This window comes from Camelina sativa, chromosome 5, assembly GCF_030686135.1.
Source record: "Camelina sativa cultivar CO46 ecotype springtype chromosome 5, ASM3068613v1".
NCBI lineage: Eukaryota > Viridiplantae > Streptophyta > Magnoliopsida > Brassicales > Brassicaceae > Camelina > Camelina sativa.
Genome location: NC_141884.1, coordinates 26,995,207 through 27,020,916, shown reverse-complemented (window position 1 = coordinate 27,020,916; position 25,710 = coordinate 26,995,207). Strand labels below are relative to the sequence as shown.

The 25,710-nt window shown below is 39.0% G+C and overlaps 3 protein-coding genes, 1 long non-coding RNA gene and 1 pseudogene across 4 annotated transcripts; 2 read left to right on the top strand and 3 right to left on the bottom strand.

Annotated features, from left to right (window-relative positions):
• Positions 1 to 3,066: 3,066 nt before the first annotated feature.
• On the bottom strand, positions 3,067 to 5,524 carry LOC147944443 (uncharacterized). The gene is made up of 5 exons (XM_087512586.1): positions 5,248 to 5,524; positions 4,878 to 5,140; positions 3,293 to 3,303; positions 3,136 to 3,206; positions 3,067 to 3,089 (listed from the first exon to the last, which is right to left on the bottom strand). Exons 1-5 carry the CDS (start codon positions 5,522 to 5,524, stop codon positions 3,067 to 3,069), a joined length of 645 nt encoding a protein of 214 aa, XP_087368712.1.
• A 483-nt stretch (positions 5,525 to 6,007) lies between these two features.
• LOC147944442 (uncharacterized) lies at positions 6,008 to 6,556 on the top strand. Its single transcript, XM_087512585.1, has one exon. The coding sequence runs from the start codon at positions 6,008 to 6,010 to the stop codon at positions 6,554 to 6,556; it is 549 nt and encodes a 182-aa protein (XP_087368711.1).
• A 6,634-nt stretch (positions 6,557 to 13,190) lies between these two features.
• LOC147944441 (small nucleolar RNA R71) lies at positions 13,191 to 13,291 on the top strand (annotated as a pseudogene).
• A 9,803-nt stretch (positions 13,292 to 23,094) lies between these two features.
• On the bottom strand, positions 23,095 to 23,857 carry LOC147944440 (uncharacterized). The gene is made up of 2 exons (XR_015558535.1): positions 23,579 to 23,857; positions 23,095 to 23,401 (listed from the first exon to the last, which is right to left on the bottom strand). It is a non-coding gene; the product is annotated as an uncharacterized LOC147944440 (long non-coding RNA).
• Positions 23,858 to 24,652: 795 nt separating this feature from the next.
• On the bottom strand, positions 24,653 to 25,132 carry LOC109132886 (uncharacterized). The gene has a single exon (XM_019245347.2). It carries the CDS (start codon positions 25,130 to 25,132, stop codon positions 24,758 to 24,760), a length of 375 nt encoding a protein of 124 aa, XP_019100892.1. The 3' UTR covers positions 24,653 to 24,757.
• Between the last annotated feature and the right edge of the window lie 578 nt (positions 25,133 to 25,710).

Sequence of the window (25,710 nt, the reverse complement as noted above, 5' to 3'; positions counted from 1 at the left end):
AGCGAGTACATCAGCTGGGAGATTTGCTTCTCTTGCACCATCATCCTCCGAATTAGCTTCTTCCTCATGTGAGTTTTGCGCTTGAGAACTGTGAAGCGATGCAGAAGCTGCTCGAGGTTGACCAGGTTGAGAAGGGGGTGGTCGATGAGACTGTCGAGGTAGAGGAGACTCTCGTGGTAGATTCAAGACTTGAGGAGACTGTCTATGATGATTCGAGACTGACGGTTGAGGAGACTCTCGAAGTTGACTCGAGAATTCTGGTGGATTCGTCGCGGAGGCCAGAGGTTGACGAAAAGGACGCCTGGTTGGATCTTCGCCGGAAGGGGATGTTCCGGGAAAGGTCCTCGAGTGCCGGAACAGATTGGTTGGAGGTGGATAGTCTCGGTAAGAAGGTGTAGGTCTCGCTGGAGCCTGGAGGTTTGGGACAGGAGTTCCCTGAGAATCAGTCTCTGGAACTCGATGATTCGCCGGCGTGAAGGTATATTGGGGAGGAAGATTGTCGGGTCTGTGATTCGCCGTTTGTGAGGTTCCAGAGGTTCAATTAGAGGTGTTTCTTCTTCCTACGCCTCTTTTCTTTTGTCCAGCCATCAAGGGTTTACGGTTTCATCGAGTGAGGGGAATTTAGATCTAGGGTTTGTGAGGTTTCGCCGTTTCGTCTCGAAGAAGAAGAAGAAGAAGAAGAAGAAGAAGAAGAAGAAATGAGAAAAGATTAGGGTTTTCGTGTTTTGTCACGAAATTAATGGGTTTTCGATTTTTTGTCACGGCCCAAATTTTGTTAAGACCCAAATTTATTAAAGCAGTCGCTAAATAGTAGCTCTTTAGTCACAATCTTTTAGCGACTGTCAAACTGGTCTCTAAATTAGTCGCAAATTGGCGACTACACTACGACAATATGCATCAGTCTCCAATTAGCGTCTACTAGGCGACTGATTTATTTTAGTAGGCATTCAGTAGCTAAACAATCGCAAATCAGTCGCTAAATTTAGCGACTGTGTTTTTAGTCGCAAATTGCAGTAACCAATTACATGTTTTCGTGTAGTGGTAATATACACCTGAAAAATAAAATTAATTGATTTACTTTTAAAATTTTCTTGATTGGTTGTGAGCCTATGAGGTAATAGGCGTAGATGTATGCTTAGTATTTACAGGAAATAATTTGTACACAAAATTAGGCTTACATCTATTATAACAATGATAGTTTTGTGTAAAAGTGAAGTACCACTTTTTGATCACAACATGTACTGTCATGTTATCCCAGAAACTTCATCTCTTAACCTATACATAAAAAGTTGAGAACGCCATTGAAATATCTTCTGAAAAGTTGAAACCACTATTATACAATTTAAATAAAAAAAAAGTTTTAACCTCTCACTTGAAATTAGAAGACAACACCATAGGCTTCTCAAACTATACTGTAAACCCTACATAAACTCATCATAGTTATTAGCTTATTTCTTTAAATTATAACCAAGAATAAATATAATAATTTTAATGGCTGCAAATAATCCTAAACTTTCCCATAGATTTGGTCAGCTGGAAATTCTCCAGAAATCTCCACTCCCCAGCCACAATCATTTTGTGGAACTTGTTAACTTGTTTTTTTAACAGTGGTATGGATTAGAGTTCCCTAAAATCACACAATAACTTCGTTAATCAACCTAATCATCTATGTTTTAAACAAATATATAAAGGATTATTATTGACGAATATTAGCTCACCTTGACATCTGCCAAGATCATTGCTAAGGTTTCTCCTGTGAAATTCGTATACTGCCTCCACGAATGAATGATACGCACTTGAATCTTCTAAGTCGTCTTGAAAGACTTAATGTTAGCGAGGCTCGTGATTCCATTATTTGCATAGCCATTTTTTCTAGATTATAAATGTGTATGGAGTATATTGTTGTAGGCTATAGTGATAATCGTAGAACCATATATTTATAGTTCAAGACATAGCTATTTAGGTTAGACGTAGCATATAATTTGCTATTAAATGATCATATATAAATATAGTAAGTTGCTAAGATTTCGTGTAATTTTCTCTCATAAATGTAGATAACTTTTAAAACGATATTCTTGAAAATTTGTTAAGTTTGGAATAGTTCCTTATTTTGTGTTCCTATCTAATTTAATAGTTCAATTTTATAGAATCTTTTCGGTAGATGATTTCCTTTACTGGTTTAACAATATATGCGTGATTATGGGACATTAATAATACAGATTTACGTGATTATGGGGACATTAATATTATAGATTTCTAATTGATATAGTTCTAACTTCTAACAGTTTTAGGGAGCTAAAGATCGTAGTAATTATAGAATGCTTATATTGTTATATTTGGAATATTGTATGTATACCAATAATTACATGTATATTAGATATCATGGGCCGATCGTCCAATTTATGGGCCCGAGAGTTTTTAAGCCTGAATGGTACGCGTGTTTGGTAACTGTGATAAGTGTTCTAAATCGAAACACACTAAATACAATCCGAACAAAATCAACTTGGGTGCCAATAAGGTCCGCGTGTTTTTTTTCTTTTAAATTATGTGGCTACCCTTTTTGTTAGATATGCTTTGTTATATTATTAGGGGTATTTCATGTCATATTTTACCATTCTTTTTGTACTGAACAAATAATGCTTCCCTTTTAATATATAGATTTTTTTTTTTTGTTGAAAACCAAGGAACGCACGCATTTGATGTATCCCACATCGGCCGTGAGAGAAACGATAACTGGAAATACTGACTATAAATGAAGTAACTGAGACTACAATTATTCGGTGGATATAAAGTTGGGCTTGGTATATTGACAATATTCTAAGGCCCATTTAGCCCAACATAATTAATAAAATCGGTCAAATATCCGATTTTAATCAATTAAGCTGTTAAGAAATCGGGTACCGAATAGTTTGAGCGATTTGATAAAAATTGCCGCGGGTGTGTTGCGATCAGCGCTTAGGCGGCCGTATAATCGGTTAGGCGCCCGATTTTTAGAACAGAGATTTAAAGTGAATATATTGGTTATCTTATGATGATTATATCAGAATTATTTTATGTTACACATCTTCATATTCTCCGACCTTCACCAACTGCATTACAAAAAACACATGTTTGGATTTGTATATGAGATGGCACCCGTTTGATTGCCATTTAGACATGAATCAGAAGTGTAGTTGTCTTTGACACGACACTTCACAGTTTCATTCCTACATGTTTATCAAATTAATAAAAAATCTTAACAGAGACAACTTTAAAACGTAACTGTCCTAAAGGTAGAGGAAATATTTTTTACCTGCCATTCAACTATGTGAGAACAACTTCATTACTATTATTGGCACTCTCAGATGTTCTTTTATCTTTCACATCTACTACAAACCCACAAACATCTAATTTGGGAAAAGACATAATTTAGCTTTCCAAAGTGTTGCAAATCTATATTTGGTAAAAGTTTAATTCATACTTTTCTAAGGGAGGGACCAATATACAAAGTTAAAACAAATCTTATAAAGATTCTAGATTCCCAAACGAAAAGCTACAATTAACTATACTCACGGATTGTACCATATCAATATTAAATAAATTAACGAAACACTTACCGAAAGAGATGGGATGATTTATTCTTCCACGATATATATCATCCAAATCCTCGAATCAAAAGTAATTCTTTGGACTCAATTGTTGGACCAGCGTCATAGTGGTATTGTCCGTGAATTTAATTTGATAAGGATGATGAGTATTCCTCTCATTCAGGGTTGGATTGATTACTTTGAAAGTTCTAATATCATACAAGTCACCATCGTCGGTATATTTCCGGAGTTAGCAAGTGTATTTGGTAAAAAGGTAGGTTCGATTGTGTTACCCTTCACAGTATAATAACAATTGTGTAAGAAGTCGTATATATAAGAACTGTTAAAAATTGAAATTTAAGTAAGAATGATGTTCAATTAACGACGCTAACCTCTACATCCACAAGAAGCAGTAATGTTTGTATACGCCAATTAGTTCTTCCGGGAAGAAGATCAGCAATTTTATCGAATCTCATGATTTTCTCAAATTAGGATTTTTCCTATTTCTTCTCTGTTATCGAAAACGAAAAGGGGATTCCGGATTTGTAAGAATACAAACAGTCACGATTAAACGTTGCGTCTTAATCGTTTTAGTGTCTCACCTTTTGTTTGACTATTAAATATTTTTAATAATTGTTATTATATATATAATTACAGATTAAAGGTAAAGTTTGTAGTTAATAGATATGATGTAAAATTATATATACACTTTATGATACATCTAACAATTATATGTTTTCAAACAACATTGTTGAAACCAAATAAAATATAATCATGTGAAAAATTTAAATAATATTTTAGACCATCTATAATGTATTTATCTATTATTTTATAATATAGAATAAGTCTAAATTAGAAAATGGTTTTGTCTAATGTGAAAGTCTATATCTGACTATAAAATAGAGGTAGTGTTAAAGATATTAAAAATCACTTTATTTAAGAGAAGAAATATAATTCAAGTCTAAATATCCAAAACAATTATCCAACTACAAACCATAATTATATAGTCTCAAATACTTCTTTGAAAACAATATTAAGTGTTTTATTCTGACATTTTCCATCTTTATCTCTAATTAACACCTTTAAGTCTTTTCTGGTTGTGACTCGAGAGAAGGCAACATAAAGCTGTCCATGTGTGAAAACCGGTTTTGTTAGAAACAATCCAACATGTTCTAGCGTTTGACCTTGAGTTTTGTTTATAGTAATTGCAAACGCCACGGTAACAGGAAACTGGCGTCGCCTTATACGAAAGGGAAACTTTGCATCAAGTGGACTAACATACATCCTAGGGATAAGTACTCTATCACCAACCTTTTTTCCTATCACGATTCTTGCTTCGATTACATGATTGGCCATCTGAGTAATAATTAACCTCGTACCGTTACACAAATCTCCCTTAGGATCTATATTCCTTAGCAAAATGACATGTGCTCCTATTTTCAACGTTAAAACATGGCTTGGCAATCCAGAAACTTGTATACTGTTTATGAATTCATGAGTGTAGATCATATTATCATGAGCACTTGTATCTGACGTTTCAATACTATCAGAGCTAAGATAACGTCTCTCCTCACCTGTAAAAAAAAAATAAAGATGGAATTTTAGATATGTATTTAATATTAGTATTTTTTAAAAATTATTACTTCAATATCCATGTTTCATATCCTATTAATTTGCATACCTGGTAGCTTGCTAAGCATAAATTGATTTATCTTATCAACATCATCATTTCTTGGACTTAGAATAGCTCTTTCCCTAAAGAACGTTGGATCAGTTCTGCTTGCAAAATTTTCACCGTAGATTTCTTTAACTATTGCTTGAATAGGATTTCCACTTGTATTAATTAATAAATCAGCTAAAATTTCTATCTCCACATTTCTACTATTTGTTTCGTTGATTTTTCCATCCCCGATATCAAGAAGCCACTTTGAAAAAGTGGCGAGAGCACCCGCATCCATACTATTACGTGCCTTGCAAAGTCTCAAAATTTTGGTAAGTTTAAGAACCTTACAACTATTCCAAAGAACAGATGAGTTGATATATGCTAAAGCTGTCGCTACTTCCTCTTTCTGTAATAACAGGTAGAATCTGTCTAAAATCACCTCCTAACAAAGTTCCCCCCGAAGGTCCAACATTTCTTCTGGCAGATCGCCTCAGGTACTCTCCCAGTGTTAGAACGGCTTGCGCATAGGGGTGTCCGGTGTGATACCCTGTGCAAACGGTGTGCATCTGCAACAAAAACTATAAATCACGCTCTGTTTGAGTGCCCTCATTCGCGAGATGTTTGGGCGTTGTCACCGGTATTGTTAGTTCCAGACGGTTTCCCATATGATTCAATCTATGCAAATTTAGATTTTATTTTCTGGCGGACGGCTTCCCAATCGGGGGATCCTGATATAGCTTTTCGGCTCCCCTGGATCCTCTTGTCACTATAGAAAGACATGAATAAAAAAGTTTTCCAGGGTTTAGAGGCTGAACCGATGGATATTTTAATTCAGGCGAATAATGATAAATTATTGTGGGAGGAGGTCAAATCTTATTCTGGGAGTTATCTGCATCCTCCGCAATTGTTGGAGGACAGGGAGTCTTTTCCTCGATGTCAGATTGATGGTTCAGACCCTCTGCAGGGTCTGGGATGGTGGTGTTGTAGTGGTGAAGATTCGACGCTTCTTCTGGGCGCACGGAGTCATAGGCTTGGTCCTACTTCCTTACATGCAGAGTTACAAGCTTTGATATGGGCCATGGAGTCACTATTGGCGGCTGGAGTTGTCTGCCAGAACTACGAGACAGATTGTGCAGAACTGGTGGCGATGGTGCAGATGCCGGATGATTGGCCAGCTTTTTCGAATCTGTTGGAGGAGTTATTTTTGCTCAGAACACATTTTTCTTCCTTCACCCTGAACAGGATCACACGAGAGCTCAACGCAAGGGCAGATTGTCTCGCCCGTTCTCCAAGATCTTTATTTACTGACAATTCATTTGTAAACTGAAACGACCGATTTTTTTTTTAAATATTAAATAATAAATATAATATAATAAATAAACTACAACTAGTGGTCCCATACTCACTAGCCACCTAACCACAATCATAACCAATAGCGGAATAACAAACCAATAAATATCCAATAAACCAATAACCAATAAAATAATATCCAGTATAAATTCCAATCATAAACTAATAATCCAAACAACATGAACCAGTGAACCAGCAATCCTAAGCAACATTCTAGGACTCAACTCTAGCAACCGAACAGAAGCTAGATAACCAAGCGAACCACTAGAACATCCTCCTCTTCATTGCCTTGATTCCACGTTCACACCTTGCCTTTACCTGCACCACAAACACATATTGCAATGCATGAGTATTTTATAAACACTCAGTAAGGCAATCCTCCCATCTACTGGGCTATACACACAAGCAATAGAGTATCAATAACCAACACACAACAATCAACAAACGACAATTAGCAAACCAGGACTCAGCATCGACCGACGCCAACATGCATCGACCGATGCCAAATAGGGAAGCATCGATCGACACAGAAGCTGCATCGACCGATGCAAGTGTAACTTGCATCGACCGATACCCAATCTGCATCGACCAACGCATGCTCGACATAACGCGAAAACCCTAGAGTTTTACGCGCCGTCCTCGCACTTGCATCGACCGACGCAAGATATGCATGCATCGACCGATACCCAATCTGCATCGACCAACGCATGCTCGACGTAACGCGAAAACCCTAGAGTTTTACGCGCCGTCCTCGCACTTGCATCGACCGACGCAAGATATGCATCGATCGATGTAACGTCGAGCACCGTGTTTTCCCCGAAGCTTCTCGCCGGATCTTCGCTCCTACAACCACAAAACTTGATCCCAAGCCACAAGAAAGCTTCCTAACGTCCATAGCAACGATCTAACAAGTCTATCATCACACAACAAACAGATTAAAGAGTCCTCTAGTTTAGATAAGCCTTAACAAGTGATTCACAAAACTAAATACAACCAAATGAGAGGCTTTCCGATATCCACGAACAACCAAACTTGTTCCTACAACCAATCACAACAACAAACAAATATTGAAAACAAACTGCCAGAAAAACAGAAAAGAACAACCTCACAAGTGAAACCACGAAATCAAAACTAACCGTTAACTTTCTAATCCCTCCGGTGCAAAACAAGGTATATACGTCCAGAAGCTTCTCCCAAAATTTCAGCACGATCAGATTATAGATGAAACGGCAATCGTCCCCGTAACACTCGCTGATCTCAATCCGCGAATGAGAAGAAACGCCCCACGAAACTGCCAATATCTCCTAGAATATTAACCCAAATTCACTTCTGTAAAAAGGCGAGTGTACGAAAATTTCTTAGCTACAACCATACCAAAAGTCAGTACCTTTCAAAACGATTTGACCAGTCGAATCCTCCTTTTCCCAAATCCTGAATGTTCTGTTTCTCTCTTAACACTAAGGAAAAATCTTGATCTCCTTCTCTTTCTCCTTTGCACCAAATAACCAACACTTAATTGTCTTTCTCTCCCTCTCTCAGATGAAAATGTCGACCAAAGCACAAAATCATGAGAGGAAGCGTGAGTTGAGAAAGAGATTAGGGGTTTTTGGTTTAATTAGATTAAACAAGGATTTAATTAAACCAAAATTAATTAAAATCCACTCTTTTGGTTTACTCAACATAACCCAAACTCTATTCCCGGAACACGGATGTTACAATTTTCCCCCACCAACATAGATTCGTCCTCGAATCTCGAACAACCATCAGTCAAGGACTCCCGTGCAACCGTCTCCACGGCCCGCACTCCTGCGACCGATCTACAGAAGGTCACCTCTAGGCAATAGACTCACGCTCCAGGCGTCATTTGCTCTCGACTTTTGGACTTTCCTTTACTCATAGGCCTAGACCTTGAGTTCTTATTTGGCTCCTCATCAGACCTAAGTCTGCATGCCAAATGTTGGCTCCTCATCGGGCCTAAACCCGCATGCCATAATATATAAGGAAAAATCCAAACTCGTCTCTCGGATCGTCAGCCTACAGCGCGCCTCCGGACCGTCGTCCGAAGTCGATATACCAACCATACTCCCAAGACACAAAGTCTCTGAATATAGCAGTACTAGGAGAACCTAAGTCCTCCAAGAGACGCGAGCAAACAATTCTGAACACGTTTGAGTCCTATCTCTATCCAGGTTTCCTTTCCAAGAAAATAGAGGGATTTCTATTTAATCTATTTAAACCGTAATTACAAGAAGAATAGTACCAAGCATGTAGGTTATAGTTTGAAAAGAAAGTTTTTGTATCAGGAAAGAGGCCTTTTTTGAAGTCTATCCGAACCCTTGGTTCGCGTAAAACATCTCAATGTCCTACCAACCACATATCCCCTCATTGGAATACCTCATGACAACACAAGGATCATATACATGCCACAAGGGCCGCCACAAAGGCCAAACAAAATGTCCTAAAGAGGACCGCCACCAAGGCCAAACAAAATGTCCTAAAAAGGAGCGCCACCAAGGCCAAACAAAATGTCCTAAAGAGGACCGCCACCAAGGCCAAACAAATGTCCTAAAGAGGACCATCACAAAGACACTCTGGCTAAACAGCCCGCCACAAAGGCCAAACAAATGTCTTAAAGAGGACCGCCACCAAGGCCAAACAAATGTCCTAAAGAGGACCGTCACAAAGACACTCTGGCTAAAAAGCCCGTCACAAAGACTACACAATGTCTAAAAAGACCGCCACACACTGGCACACTGACTCAAAAGTCCGCCACTAAGGAAACTTTCCACTTTTGGAACTTCTATTTTAGGAAACTTTCCTCCAAAACTCCGCCTCACGGGAACTTTGTACCCCGAACACCACCTCATCTTGTTACTGAGTCGCACAACCACCCACCCCAAGCGACCGAGTAACAAGAAGAGATGGGCTGTAATACTCCATTCCCGCTCCAGCCACGGATTACAGATGGGACCAGGCTAAACAAGCTCAAGTCGCGGCTTGATTCTCATACCACTTCTTGAACCTTGCCTTCATCTTTGCCTCAGGTTCCCAAGTCTGCTCCTCAACACCATCACAGTCCCACAAGACTCTCATCAAAGGAATCTTCTTCTTGCCAAGTTCCTTGATCCTCCTCTCGAGAACCCTCACTGGTCTCGCCTCCAATGTCATGTTAGGCTGAAGATCCTCAGGAATCTTAGCCAACACCTGCTCACCCTCACGGAGACACTTCCGCTACATAGACACATGGAAATCCTTATGGAATGCACGCATCACCTCAGGTAACTCCAATCTATATGCCACTGGTCCAACCCGCTCAATCACTCTGAATGGACCCATATACCTCGGACTCAACTTAGTCTCTGACAATGACCTGTTCGGACCCCGCAACATGGCCATCTTGAGGTACACTCTGTCTCCTACCTGAAACTCAAGATCTCTCCTCCTCCTATCGGCATAACTCCTCTGCCTATCCTGAGCCTCTTTCATGTTCAGCTTAAGAACCTGAATCTTCTCTGAGGTCTCCTGAACAAAACTAGCACCAAACATGCTCCTCTCCCCCACCTGAGTCCAGCATAATGGTGTACGACATGGTCTCCCATACAAAGCCTCATAAGGAGCCATCTTAATACTCTCCTGATAACTGTTGTTGTAAGCAAACTCTACCAGGTTCAGGTGATCTGCCCAATGGCCACCCCAATCCAATACACACATCCTCAGCAAATCCTCCAACGTCTGGATCATCCTTTCAGACTGTCCATCTGTCTGGGGATGATAAGCTGTACTCATATGCACCTTAGTGCCCATCTCTGCCTGAAATGCCTTCCAGAACACCGAAGTGAACGTAGAATCTCTGTCAGACACAATGCTCGCTGGCACCCCATGCAATCAGACTATCTCTCTCACATACTTCTAAGCTAAGACCGCTGCTCCATCAGTCTTCTTAATGGCCAGAAAATGTGCTGACTTAGTCAACCGGTCCACAATGACCCAAATAGCATCAAAGGTCCGTGACACTGGCAATCCTACCACAAAATCCATAGTGATCATATCCCACTTCCACTCAGGAATGGGTAGACTCTTCAGTAACCCGCTAGGAACCTGATGCTCAGCCTTCACTAGCTGACACACATCACACCTCGAAACCCAACTAGCCACATCCTTCTTCATCCCAACCCAATGATAGTACCTCTTGAGGTCACGGTACATCTTAGTCGCTCCTGGATGAATAGACAACTTGCTCGCATGAGCCTCTCTCAGAATCTCCTGCCTCAACTCCTCATCCTTGGTCACACAAACCCGACCATGCACCAAGATAGTACCATTATCTGAGACATGATACTCTGAATCCACATCCTTAGAGGCATTTACTAGCCCCAAATCCTTCTCCTGAGCCAACCGCATTCTACTTAGGAGATCTGCTCTATCTACTGCTTCCAAACCCAACGGTTCCTGTGAAACAGCACACAAGCTCAAAGCACTGATCTCCCCTACCAGAGACTCCATCTCCTGCTCATGAGCCGAAGCTACTCTCTTCCGACTCAGAGCATCTGCAACCGTGTTAGCCTTACCAGGATGATAGGCTATCTCCAAATTATAATCCGCCACAAGCTCCATCCACCGCATCTTTCTCAAATTCAGCTCAGGCTGAGTGAATATATACTTCAGGCTCTTATGGTCTGTATACACCTGTACCTTTGCACCATAAAAATAAGATCTCCAAATCTTCAGGGCAAAAACTACAGCACCCATCTCCAAATCATGAGTAGGATAGTTGCCTTCATGCACCCGCAACTGCCGCGAAGCATAGGCAATCACCTTCATATGCTGCATCAGAACACACCCCAAACAACCTCTAGATGCATCTGTATAAACCACATAGGGTTCTCCCTTCTCAGGCAAAGCCAACACTGGCGCAGTAGTCAACATCTCCTTCAGGCTTGCAAAGCCTTCCTCATACTCTTCTGACCAAACAAAAGGAACATCCTTCCCTGTCAGTAGGTATGCCAAGATGGTAACCAAGCACTCACCAATCAGTAGGTATCAAGCACTTTAACACCACAAAATCAGTAGGTATCAAGCACTCACCAATCTTAATTGGAACATCTTCAAGAACACCATCTGGAATGCGAACAGACCGGTCAGCAAGGATGAGAGTGAGCTTAGTAGGCTGGAAGTCTGTCATTCCCAGGCTGAGTGCTACTGATCTTGGCATAAGGTTGACACTAGAACCAAGATCACACAAAGATCTAGCAAATCTATCAGTGAAGATAGTGCAATCAAGAACAAAGCTCCCTGGATCAAGAAGTTTTTCTGGGATCTTGTTCTGAATAATGGCACTGACTTGGGCTGATATCATCATAACTCCTTGCTCAGCATTAAAGTCCTTGGTTACCATCCTCTTAACATATCTCCTAAGCATTGGAGAAGTCTTAACAGCATCAACCAAAGGCAACTCAAGAATAAGCTTATCCATCATGGCTTTGCACTTGGCATCATCTAACTCTTGTTTAGACTTCCTTGGATTCTTGGGGAATGGAACCTTAGGTGTGTAGACTCTTTCTGCAACTGGAGTAGAAGACTTCACATTCGCAGTTTCTGTCCGTGGTTGGTGTCGATCGATGCCACCTGGTTGGTGTCGATCGACACTTGGTTCTGGTACGTTGTCCGAAACTTCGCATGGTTTGGGTGTCGACCGATACCCATGTGTGTCGGTCGATACTGGTTCGGCAGAAACATCCTCTTCATCTTCTATATCAATCAACTCCTGTAGATCATCAGTTTGATTCTTCTGGGGTATAGGATGGAGTTGTTTGCCACTTCTCAAAGTCACTGCATTGCAAGAATGTTTAGGATTTGATTCAGTTCTTGAAGGGAGATAACCTTCTTGCCTTTTCACAGACCCAGCAGTCTACGCAACCTGACTTTCCAGCTTCTTAACATGGATGTTCAAAGCTTCCAACTTTCCATTAAGATCAGTGTAGACATTATCCAGCTTCCCATTGAAAGTCACTGTCATTTGTTCTTGGCCTTGCAAAATCTGCTCAAGCATAGCTTCCATCTTACTAGTTTCAGCTGACTTAGGAGGTGGAGACTGATATGAGTTGTTGCCATAAGTCCTTGTGAATCCACTGTTTTGTTGCTGCTTCTGATATTTAGGTTTGGGTGTGAAACCAGAAGAGTTGCCCTGAAAGTTACTGCGCTGGCTGTTTCCACTGTAAGGCCTACTACCTTGCTGATTTCCAAACCTCTGCCCCTGATTCCCATAGACATAGTTTACCTCTTCTTCCTCATAATTTCCTTGATCAGGTTCTGGCTCATATGTCTCAACGTCAGCAGCAAAATGAACAGATTTCTTACCCACAAGGAGATTATGCACAGAATCCAGCTTAGCATTAACAGAAGCTAACTGGTGTGAGTCATATCCTCCATGTAATCTCTTCCTTTCAGCATCTGCTCTCTTAGTACTATTGCTAGCAGCTAAGTTCTCAATCAACAATTCAGCATCTACTGGCAATCTTGTCTTGAAATTCCCATGACTTGCAGCATCTAAAGCCAACTGATACTCCCAGTCACACCCTCTGAAGAAGATACTTAGCAGTTGAACTCTTGAGAAACCATGGTGTGGACAGTCCCTTTGGTAAGCCTTGAATCTCACCCAAGCTGCTTTGAAAGCTTCATCTGGTCTCTGCTTGAAGGAAGACAGCTTGATTCTCAACTCATCTGACATTGCATCATCATAGAAGTGGTTGAGGAAGGCCACCTTGACATCACGCCAGCTTGTCAATGATCCAGCAGGCAGCTGTTTCAACCATTGAGATGCCTCTCCTGCAAGTGAGTAAGGGAAGAGTTTGCAGAAGATGTAGTCCTCAGTCACCCCATTAGCCTTGATGCTAGTCACCAGATCCTCAAAATGCTCAATGTGATCCAAAGGCTTCTCATTGGGCAAAGCAGAGAAAGGTCTCTGCCCAACTAGTTGAAAGTATGCAGGTTTCAACTCAAAATCATTCCTCTGAAAAGGGGGAGGAACAATAGCAGACCGGTTCTTATACACCAGATCAGCCCTATTGTAGTCAGCAATGGTCCTGATCAGATCCCGGTTGTTCTCCTGTTGTCGAACAGGGTTCTGTACGTGGTTGGCAGCTCCACGCACGTCTGCAGGTGGGTGTCGATCGATGCCACCTGGTTGGTGTCGATCGACACCAAGATCCGGATCAGCTTGCTCGTTCACAACAGCCTGATCACCAACGACACCACCACCTGGCTGGTTCACAACAGCCTGCTCGTTGACAACAGGTTCAAGAATCACGTTTCCTTCTGCATCAAGCTTTTGGCCATGCTCATTGCGCAAGTGGCCCTCTTGATCCCTCAAAACACCAGCCTCATCTCGCATCAGAATGATCGTATTAACCATCTTCAAAGATTTGGCTGCTTTTCTGTTCTCACGTTCAAGCTTTCCCAACTCTTTGTTTGACAAATTCACAGTAGGACCAGACTTGTTATTCCTTGTGTGAGGTTTAGGAGGCATGCACCTGAAACACCAAAGAGAAGAAAAAAGACAAAAACGTGTAAGTAGAAAATAAAAAGAAAAATTTAGACGAAATTAAAAACTTAAATCTAATGGTAGAATCAGAGAGTCCCCGGCAACGGCGCCAAAATTTGATAAGCTCAAATTAATCCCTAGAGCTACTCTCTCAAACAAGAGATCACTGCAGTACTTAGGGGTCGAATCCACAGAGACTCAAGATCAAACACAATAGATTGTAAAGTTTTGTAAATTACGCTAAACAAGTTAAACTGAATTAAAATAAAGCAATGCAAATATTAAAATAAAAGTGTTGTGAATTCAGAAATTCAAAAGAGCTAAGCCTAGGGAATTTCTCAGGAAATTATGAAATATTAAATCAGATAAATTAATTAAGGTTCAAGCAATAAAATCAGATCTAGAACTCTAAACTTTTGGTAAATTAAATCAGTTCTCACTGCAAATAATATCTAAATTTAAAAACAGAAAATCCAAATCTCTTTGTAAAATTCTAAGTAATAAATCAGCTTTAAAAACAGGTTTAGATAAGTTCACAGAATTGTTAATTCAAATCTCTTTGTAATAAACAATTCTGCTCATCAATGGTTTAATCAGGAAAACAATTATATTCTCATATTAATTTATTTCCCTAAGATAATAATTCTAGGTGATCAATCAAGAACTATTGTGAAGAGCAACCAAGGATGAAGATCATAAAAGATTAAGAACCCTAAAAATATCAGATCTAATAAATCATAAAAACCCTATGAAAAACCCTAAACCTAACAAGCAAATTACTCAGACATGTTTAATGAAGAACAAATCATAATTCTGAATAACATGAATAGATATTAAAAGTAAAAGAGGGAGTTCAAGAAATCTTCTCTCTACAAAGAATTCAGATCTATCTCTCCCAAAAGCTCTCAATATCCTTCTCTCAAAAACTGCTAGAAAATAACTTAAGGGTTTCTAAAACCCAAAAACAATATATATACATCCTAAAATACGTCCAGGGGCATATGTTGCAATTAAAGAAGACTTTGGGCAAATTTGTAAAACTTCCAAATTTGTTGTTCTCTCGTCGGGTAAACATTAGTGTCGATCGATGCTCCTTGTGTGGTGTCGATCGACGCTCGGTCTCTGATCCGACTCCAACTTGATTTCCTTCGGTAAAGTGCTCCAAAATGATCCAGATTGTTCCATATTGCTCCATTCGTGCCAAATTCCTAAATAACCTGTTAAGACTCAAAAATAACCTAGAAACAAATCAAAAGACTCAAAAAGCACACTTATATCATGGTTAAAAACCGTAAAAACCATGATATATCAACCTTCATATGCTGCATCAGAACACACCCCAAACAACCTCTAGATGCATCTGTATAAACCACATAGGGTTCTCCCTGCTCAGGCAAAGCCAACACTGGCGCAGTAGTCAACATCTCCTTCAGGCTTGCAAAGCCTTCCTCATACTCTTCTGACCAAACAAAAGGAACATCCTTCCCTGTCAACTTAGTCATAGGACATGCTCTGCTCGCAAACCCCTGCACAAACCTCCTGTAGTATCCTGCCAATCTAAGAAAACTCCTGATCTCTGTGGCATTATGCGGTCTAGGCCAATCCCTGATAGCCTGAATCTTCTCTGGATCCACAGAAACCCCGTCTGCAGACACAATATGACCCAAAAAGCCCATCTCACGCTGCCAAAAACTACACTTGCTCAACTTAGCAAACAACTTCTGCTCCCGCAGCTTCTCCATAACTGCCCTCAAATGCACTGCATGCTCCTCAGGACTCTTAAAATAAACCAGGATATCATCGATGAAAATGATGACAGACACATCCAGAAACTCCTGAAACACGCTGTTCATCAATCTCATAAACGCTGCTGGCGCGTTAGTCAACCCGAAAGGCATCATCACAAATTCATAATGCCCATACCTAGTCCTGAAAGCAGTTTTCCTCACATCCGCCTCATCTATCGGTATCTGATGATAACCTGACGCCAGATCTACCTTAGAGAACCAAGTAGCACCCCTCAGCTGATCCAACAACTCATCGATCCTAGGAAGAGGGTACTTGTTCTTCACAGTGACCCGGTTCAAACCCCGATAATCAATGCACAACCTGAAACTCCAATCCTTCTTCTTCACAAACAACACCGGCGCTCCCCACGGTGATACACTAGGACGGATGAATCCCTTACTCAATAAATCCTCTAGCTGCTTCTTCAGCTCTGCCATCTCTGCTGAAGCCATTCTGTAAGGAGCCTTGGATAGCAGCATCGTCCCCGGTTCCAGTTCAATGGTAAAAGGATCCGACCGAGATGGTGGTAATCCCTGCAAAGACTGAAACACATCCTCAAACTCCTCCACTACTGGAATACCGCTAACTGTAGACTTCCCCACTGACTCTGGCATAGATATAGTAACCAAATAAGCCTCACGGCCCTTCTCGATCATCTTCCCAGCCTGAATGGCTGAGATCACGAGACTCCCCGAAGTCGGTCTAATACCCTGAAAAACCAACTTGCCTCCTGAATGCTCAAACTCCACTCTACCCCGATGGCAATCCAAATGCACCCTATACCGATGCAACCAATCCATCCCGAGAATAACATCATATAACTCCACTGGACTGATAAGCAAATCCGCTGGCCACGACTCTCCTGCTATCTGAATATCAATTCCTCTAGCTCGTCCAATCACTCTCAGGAACTCACCTTCCGCAACCCTGACAACTCCTGCACGCTCTCCAGGATCCCCGCTGATCCCCGCACTCTCTGCACACTCCGGAGTAATGAAGCTATGAGAAGCTCCAAAATCAAACATAACATGGGACTTAAACCCGCCCACCAACAAGGTCCCTACACAAACCTCATGTGTTGAGAACCTAACACTTTATCACAGGAAACATAATCAATCTAAACCTACTAAAATTCACAAAGTTTAAGTACCAGAAATTATACCTGTGATCGCCCCGGCACTGGTTCCACCAGTCTCTGCTGTCGTGTAAACACGTGGCGTCTGCTCAATCCGTGCCACCTGCTGACCTCCAGGCTGCACCTGCTGCAACGCTGCCACTACTGCCGGCTGCAACTTGGGACAAAAAGGCCTGATGTGCCCTGTCTACCTACAATGATAACATACCCGAGGCCCTATCGTCAGAGCACTCCTCTTGGGACAACTAGCAACCCTGTGATCCTTGCTCCCACAACCGAAGTAACTCGCACCACTCGGCCTCTGCGTAGCCTTCCATCTCCTCTTGGTTCCCTGTGCAGACCTACTGCCCCTGCTGGAACCACCCTGCTGCCGAGCCTTACCAGGCTGAACTGCTGGAGCTACCGCCACCGACTGTGCCCGGATATCCTCCTCAATCTCTGTTGCAGTCTCAACCAGCTCTACACGCATAGCATAACTCCGCCCTCTACAGTGAACTCTCAAATCATCACGTAGAGCCCTCAAAAACCACCTGATCTGAGCCTCCTCAGGCTCCATAGCCCGACCCCCATAACAAAGAAGTGGACTGAACTCCAAGCCCAGCTCCCGCACTGACCGCGTCCCCTGAGATAACTGAAGGAACTGTACTTCCAACCGGTCCAATGCCTCTCTAGGAAAATACTTGCGGTTGAACTCCAAGACGAAGTCAGTCCAAGTCATCTCCCTCTGCACCCTCCTAGCAGCCACTGATCTCCACCATATCTGAGCATCACCAACCAAATGATGGACCCCTATGTCCACCCAAAACTCCTCAGGGCATCTCAGAGTATGGAAGTTACGTTCCACACTCGCCCTCCATGCATCCGCCACAGTAGGATCTACACCTCCTGAAAACTGCTCAGTACGAATACGGCCCATCTCTGTCAGCATGCTGAGATAACGAGAATGGACTCTCACATCCACAGCCACTGGCTGCCGCTCCTCCGCCACCACTGGTGGCACTACCCGAGCCTGCGCCAGTACCGCTGGTGGTAACCGCGCTAACACCTCTGCTAGCAAAGCCGCAACGTCAGTACCAGGGACTCCACCCGTTGGACTCCCACACCTAGAACCCTAGCATCACCGGCCACTGGAGCATCAACACCGCCCCCTCCTGCCACACTCACGGAATCCCCCGGAACATCCTGCAACTCGTCAACATCCTCAGCTGTCACACTCTGGTCCTCGGTCTCACTAACCACTGGGACTCTGCCCCTACCACGACCACGTCCGCGTCCACGACCTCGACCAGCCACAGCATCGTCTCTAACCATCTGCACTACCATGAACAGACGGCTAAGCAAACAATTTCCAATACAACACAAAAACATAAACTCACCGTGGAATCACACAGTCGGCTTGAAGAGGATGTTCTAGGACTCCATGCCACTCACAATTGACTAACTCACATAATCAATCAAAGCATGCAAATCCCAAACATCTACAACATAAACCTAGTGAACCCAAACCTAGAACCGTAAGGGCTCTAATACCAAAAATGAAACGACCGACTTTTTTTTTTTAAATAATAAATAATAAATATAATATAATAAATAAACTACAACTAGTGGTCCCATACCCACTAGCCACCTAACCACAATCACAACCAACAGTGGAATAACAAACCAATAAATATCCAATAAACCAATAACCAATAAAATAATATCCAGTATAAATTCCAATCATAAACTAATAATCCAAACAACATGAACCAGTGAACCAGCAATCCTAAGCAACATTCTAGGACTCAACTCTAGCAACCTAACAGAAGCTAGACAACCAAGCGAACCACTAGAACATCCTCCTCTTCATTGCCTTGATTCCACGTTCACACCTTACCTTTACCTGCACCACAAACACATACTGCAATGCATGAGTATTTTATAAACACTCAGTAAGGCAATCCTCTCATCAACTGGGCTATACACACAAGCAATAGATTATCAATAACCAACACACAACAATCAACAAACGACAATTAGCAAACCAGAACTCAGCATCGACCGACGCCAACATGCATCGACCGATGCCAAATGGGGAAGCATCGATCGACACATAAGCTGCATCGACCGATGCAAGTTACACTTGCATCGACCGATACCCAATCCGCATCGACCGACGCATGCTCGACGTAACGCGAAAACCCTAGAGTTTTACGCGCCGTCCTCGCCCTTGCATCGATCGACGCAACGTCGAGCACCGTGTTTTCCCCGAAGCTTCTCGTCGGATCTTCGTTCCTACAAACACAAAAGTTGATCCCAAGCCACAAGAAAGCTTCCTAACGTCCATAGCAACGATCTAACAAGTCTATCATCACACAACAAACAGATTAAAGAGTCCTCTAGCTTAGATAAGCCATGGTCATGCACTTACCTAAACAAGTGATTCACAAAACTAAATACAACCAAATGAGAGGCTTTCCGATATCCAAGAACAACCAAACTTGTTCCTGCAACCAATCACAACAACAAACAAATATTGAAAACAAACTGCCACAAAAACAGAAAAGAACAACCTCACAAGTGAAACCACGAAATCAAAACTAACCATTAACTTTCTCATCCCTCCGGTGAAAAGCAAGATATATACGTCCAGAAGTTGCTTACAAAATTTCAGCACGATCAGATTATAGATGAAAGCGCAATCGTCCCCGTAACACTCGCTGATCTCAATCCGCGAATGAGAAGAAACGCCCCACGAAACTGCCAATATCTCCTATAATATTAACCCAAATTCACTTCTGTAAAAAGGCGAGTGTACGAAAATCTCTTAGCTACAACCATACCAAAAATCAGTACCTTTCAAAACGATTTGACTAGTCGAATCCTCCTTCTCCCAAACCCTGACAGTTCTGTTTCTCTCTTAACACTAAGGAAAAATCTTGATCTCCTTCTCTTTCTCCTTTGCACCAAATAACCAACACTTAATTGTCTTTCTCTCCCTCTCTCAGATGAAAATGTCGACCAAAGCACAAAAACATGAGAGGAAGCGTGAGTTGAGAAAGAGATTAGGGGTTTTTGGTTTAATTAGATTAAACCAGGATTTAATTAAACCAAAATTAATTAAAATCCACTCTTTTGGTTTACTCAATATAACCCAAACTTTATTCCCGGAACACGGATGTTATGTAAACTCTTTTCCTCCGGCTTGGGCAACCAACCTTGGAGTTATCTTTTAATTTAATTAATGTTTGGTGGAAAAAAAAGAGAGAGATTATAATAGGTTACTTCACCGATTTGATTTTTTTGTTTGCTTCATCAACTCGTTCGTCCAATCTTGTTTTTGATATACAACAAAACACCAATGGTCTGTGACAGGTAAACCTAAAACACAATCAAACAGTATAAAATTAGTAAAACTTTCGATAAATTTAACATAATAATTAAAAATTATAGCAGCATGAAATTTAATTCATGCAAAGCATCAAATCATATTGATAGTACATCAACATGAAAAAAGAAAAATCAAAATCATACAATAGTAAAGTTGATTCATTAGAACCAAAATAATACAAAAACAAAAAATACTCTCAAAACTATATGTTTAGCTTAATGAATTCGACTTCTACTTTTTTGGTTGGGCCTCTATATATATATATATATATAGCATAAAAGGAAAATCGTCATAATTATCTTTACCATTTTAATATTTTTAAAAATAGAAATTTTATTTAAACAAATATTTGTAATATATTCTAATATTTATTTTTCATTTTTTAAAGAGAGATATTGCATAAATATATTAGATTTCCGATTTTGTAAAATAAATTTCATTTTTTATTTAATTTTCGTTTTTTTATTTTTTATTTTAAAAAAAACTGTCCAGAATTGATTTTCATTAATGGCAAAAGAGTAATCTCAGATCTGAAGATGAATGTGGTGCGTTTCAGCAACCTAAATTGTAGGAGATAAAAGCTTGTCCGAAAATTTTTAAAGGGCAATTTTCAATAAAGGCAAAAGAGGTCAGTTTTTGTAAGAATGGCTATGAGCTCTTTTGACTATTCTTTTAATATATTAGATTAAACTATTATATGTATATTAATCCTATGTTCTATAAAGTTATACACTAAATTGGAGAATAATGGAGAGTACAATCTGCAAATAGATTTCGAGTTCCACTCGCTAACATATTTAAATTGATAAAAGTCGATTATTTGAATAGTATAGAAGATGGAGAAAGTTATGATTTTTCTCGAACGAACAAACTACACTAAATTCACAACAAATTTTCTATACTACATTCACAATACATTTTCAACTCTCCCTTATTCTCTATAGACAAATTATAAGCTCTAAAATAACTATAAAGAATAACAGTTTTTTCCAAGATAAAAAACTTTGGTCTAAAGCTACATCAACTATACCATAATACATGACCACACATGCGAACTTTAAAAATGTATACTCAACTACATGAAGTATATGTATTGCATAGCCACATACACCAACTATATGATGACATGTGCTCAACATCACGATCATTTTACTCCGGTACACCGTTCGTCGGAATTCGGTGTTGACCAATATTGACCGGCGTTAACCAATATTGACCAACAAAAATATTCAAATTTTTTATTTTTAATTTTAGAAACAAAAATAAGAAAATTCTTTTATTGAATTATCTAATGTGTTCAAAAATTAACAAAATGTTTATATTCATTATAAAATTATATATTGTATATGTTAATTATATTCATCCAGCCTTATAATAGTTAGTTTTTTTTATTGCAAAACTTAATAAAAGTGAAATAAAAAATCATTAATAATATTTTCAGATAATAAAACTTTTATTTTACCATGAGTATATAATTTTTTTTTATATAATTCTAATGATTTTGACATGTATTGGTTTGGTTCTAAGTATTTTTTATTGTAGAAAATATTTTTGTGGTTGAGAATATTAAATAATATTATATATGTATTTAAATAAACTATGTAAGAAGTTGATGTTTATTAATTAATAATGTTAAAATAATAGGTTTTTTATTTGATTCACTACAACAAGATTTTTTGGTTTGAGTTTAAGTTTTAATATCTTATGAATGATTTTTATTTCAATTTTAATTAAGTTTTGAAATTGAAAAAAAAGTAACTATTATAAAACTGAATGAGTGAAACATAACAATATATCTTTATATTAGATACAAATATATTTTTAATTATAAAATATCATAGACGATTCCTAAATAATTCAATTAAATTTCTTATTTTGGTTTCTGATTAGATGATTCCTAAAGAATTTTGTTATTTTTATTTCTAAATCTTTTTTTTTGAATTTTTTTGTTGGTCAACACCGGTCAATATTAGTCAACACTGGATTTCGATGAACGGTGTACCAGAATAAAATTGTTGTGATGTTGAGCATATGTCATCATATAGTTGGTATATGTGACCATGCAATACATATACTTGATGTAGTTGAGTATACATTTCTAAAGTTGGCATGTGTGGTCATGTATTATGGTATAGTTAGTGTAGCTGACCATCTTTTTTCCTTTTTTCTATCACAAGCTCATTGAAAATATTTTTTTTTTATTTTATTTTAGAAACTAAAAAACATGTAATATCGCTTGAAGCTTTACCATATATTTGGTGTTACTACATATCTAAAGGATTTATGAAAATAATTTCAAATTCTAAATCATTGCAAGATAAAATTTATAATGCAAGAAAACATGCCATTTGTGACTCCAAATATTGTTCTAAAATAGTCGCAAATATGCTATATACGACTACTTTGCGACTATTTAAGATGTCGTTAAAAATTGGTCACTAATTTTTTTGGTCCCAACATAGTCGCAAAATACTGACTACTATGTGACCTCATTTAAGGGTCTCAAATTTGCGACTAAGTTAAGACTCTAGTATGTTGTCATATATTAGAGACTAATTAGTGACATATATATGTAGTGAGTTTTTTGTGACTCAAAATAGAGACTAATTTTGACGGTATTTGAAGTTTCATATTACTGACGTTTTTGCAACGAACTATAGAAGGAAAAAAAAAATTAATATCTAAAAAAGGAAATTAAAAATAATTTTATTCATAATTATGCTCATTACAAACAGAAAATATAATGTATATATCTATATAGCGACGGAGAACAAAACGCGGAGGCGGCAACAGAGATGTGGTGGCCGGAGACAGAAATACGGTGGCCGGAGACAGAGATGTGGCGACCAGAGTGTCAGAGATGCGACGGTGGAGAATTCGAGATGTATTGGTGGTGAACGGCAAAAGCATCTTCTATGGTGGTCCTCCATTTGCATTACGACCTCCGTCGTCGTTCTTGACACTGATTCTTCAGATCTGCCGATGAAATCTAAAATACAAACCAAAGAGATAATTAAAACTCATAGGAATTCCCTAGATGTATCTCAGTAAATATGTGTTGGGAAACTAGATCTGAATAGCAAAACCATTACAAGCTCTAATCTCAAGCAAATACACATACATATAAGTAGATTAAGAAGGATATTTGAGAGAGAAAGAGACAAACTTGTTTCCACCGTCTTCACCGATGCGGTCGCCGTACTTTATATGGTGGCCGGCGCAGAGAAAGCGTTTGGCTCTGCCCATGAAGACTTGGTATCTTCTGAGTTTTTTTTGATAAATATTGATTTTTTGAGTTTCTAGATTTCACTTAACCAAGAGAAGAAGGGGGCAAATAGAACAGAAGAGAGAAAGAATAAACAAATAAAATTGATTTTCTCGCAAGATATGATGAAAAGAAGGAAAGGAAGAGAAGGGAAGGAAAAGCAAAGATGATTTTTGTCCATTCGATTGAATCTATCAACGGTGGATGACACACCAAAAGACAATCCTTGCCATTTAAGATTAGCCAATGAGATGTTTTCTTTATTTTTCTTTTTCTTTTTGGTAAATTATGGTAATTTGCCATCATGTTGTATCACAATTCGGAAATTAGGAGTTTAGGATTTATAAAGTATTAGATTTTATTTTAATTTAAATCGATTAGATCTATAAATAAAAAAAATTTGAATTTTTGGATTGATTTCAATTTTGATTATAAGTTACATTATTAATTCGTTTAGAATTTTTAAAATTATGATTTAGAATTAAGAAAGAAAAAAGTGACTAGAATAAATAGGCAATGAGCATTTAGAAGCACATATAGTTCAACTGTGAAGTATATCTTTAATTTTAAGTGGCAAAACAATGACTTGGTAAAATTTTTTCTAACTTACATACCCTTACATTGAAAACCTATGTACCATCTTCTACATGACTTGTTGTTTACAAAATTTTTAACTAAAACATGTAAAATTATTTTTTAAAAAACAATATATAAATGTATTAGTTAAAATCAATGCAAAATTGGTTAAATTAACATACTAGTCATTCAATATTGTCAAATTACATTTTTAAAATCCCAAAGAGTTGCTAAAATGAGGCACCCTTTTTTTGTGACCAAAAAAGTAGTCACAAACTGGAGTCCCAAAATGCATGTTTTCTTGTAGTGATGGACTCCATGTTCGATGAGATATGGTACAATTGAACGGTGCTATTCATGTCAACTGAAGGATAACTAAAACAACGGTTAAAAAAAAAACTTCTCAATATAATAATATCGTTGTATTTTTTTTTCTTTTTGGAGTTGAACATGTTGAATTAGCTAAACTATTATAAATTTTGACAGATTATAAAAGTCTAAACTCTATTTTGGAGTAGGAGGGGCTGCACCAGCACTAGCAGTTCTTAAACATTGTTCTTTTAGTATAGGAGGAAAAAATGGATTAAATGGAATTTCCGGCATGCAATTGGCTTCCGCATCTAAAAATGCTTTGCAACAAGCAGGACCTATGTTACTGAACTTTCCAGTGAATATCGATTGAACAATCTTAGTAACGCATCCAGGAATATCCATCACTACTGACCAACATTTTGTTATATCAGGTAATCCTGGCACATCTGGAATTGGTTGAAATGGAAATGGGAAAGGAAACGGAACCGGAAACTGTGTTATTTGAGCACTTACCGAGACCACAACGCATATGGCTGCAAGAAGAAAAACAACATTTTTGATAGACATGATGAGATATTGCACTAGGGAACAAAACTTCAAATATGTATCTTTATCCAGCTTGGTTTTGATGGATGAACGATAGTACAGCCGTTGTTTATTTATATGGGAGTAATTAAAGCGACAGTATCAATTACGTTGAAGAAACGTCTTTAAAATTTAATTATTGTTGATATTAGATTTAATTTAGCCGTTCATAGTATACTTATTAAGTTGATTAAGTTTAATCCCTGTTTTAAAAATCGGTCTAGGCGCCCGTGTAATCGCCGGTTACACGCTGGGCGGCTCCTTACCGCCGGGAATTCAGCCTAATCGGCCAGTTAATCGGAAAAATCAAAAAAAAAAAATTTGAGGGCTTTGAACTTCTAAAAATGATTTTCTTTCATAGATCTATGATATAATGGCCGAAACTATGATAAAAATAAGATAAAACGACTAATAATTGAAGAAAAATGAAGAGGCAGCTTTAAATTGGGGTTTTCAGATCGTTACAGGTCGAGACAAAAGAGGAAGAAGACGAGGGCATTTTCGTCATTTTGCATTATTAAAAAACAGTTTAAAAAAGCGTAATATTAGAACATAGGGTT

Bases quoted from the DNA above. Each gene is read 5' to 3' on its own strand.
- LOC109132886 (XM_019245347.2), bottom strand. From the start codon at position 25,132: ATGTCTATCAAAAATGTTGTTTTTCTTCTTGCAGCCATATGCGTTGTG.
- LOC147944443 (XM_087512586.1), bottom strand. From the start codon at position 5,524: ATGGATGCGGGTGCTCTCGCCACTTTTTCAAAGTGGCTTCTTGATATC. The intron at 5,141-5,247 runs GTATGCAAATTA...TTTTTTTTACAG, and splicing joins TATGCTTAGCAAGCTACCAG to GTGAGGAGAGACGTTATCTT. The intron at 3,090-3,135 runs GTGCCATCTCAT...TTTGTAATGCAG, and splicing joins TCTAAATGGCAATCAAACGG to TTGGTGAAGGTCGGAGAATA.
- LOC147944442 (XM_087512585.1), top strand. From the start codon at position 6,008: ATGAATAAAAAAGTTTTCCAGGGTTTAGAGGCTGAACCGATGGATATT.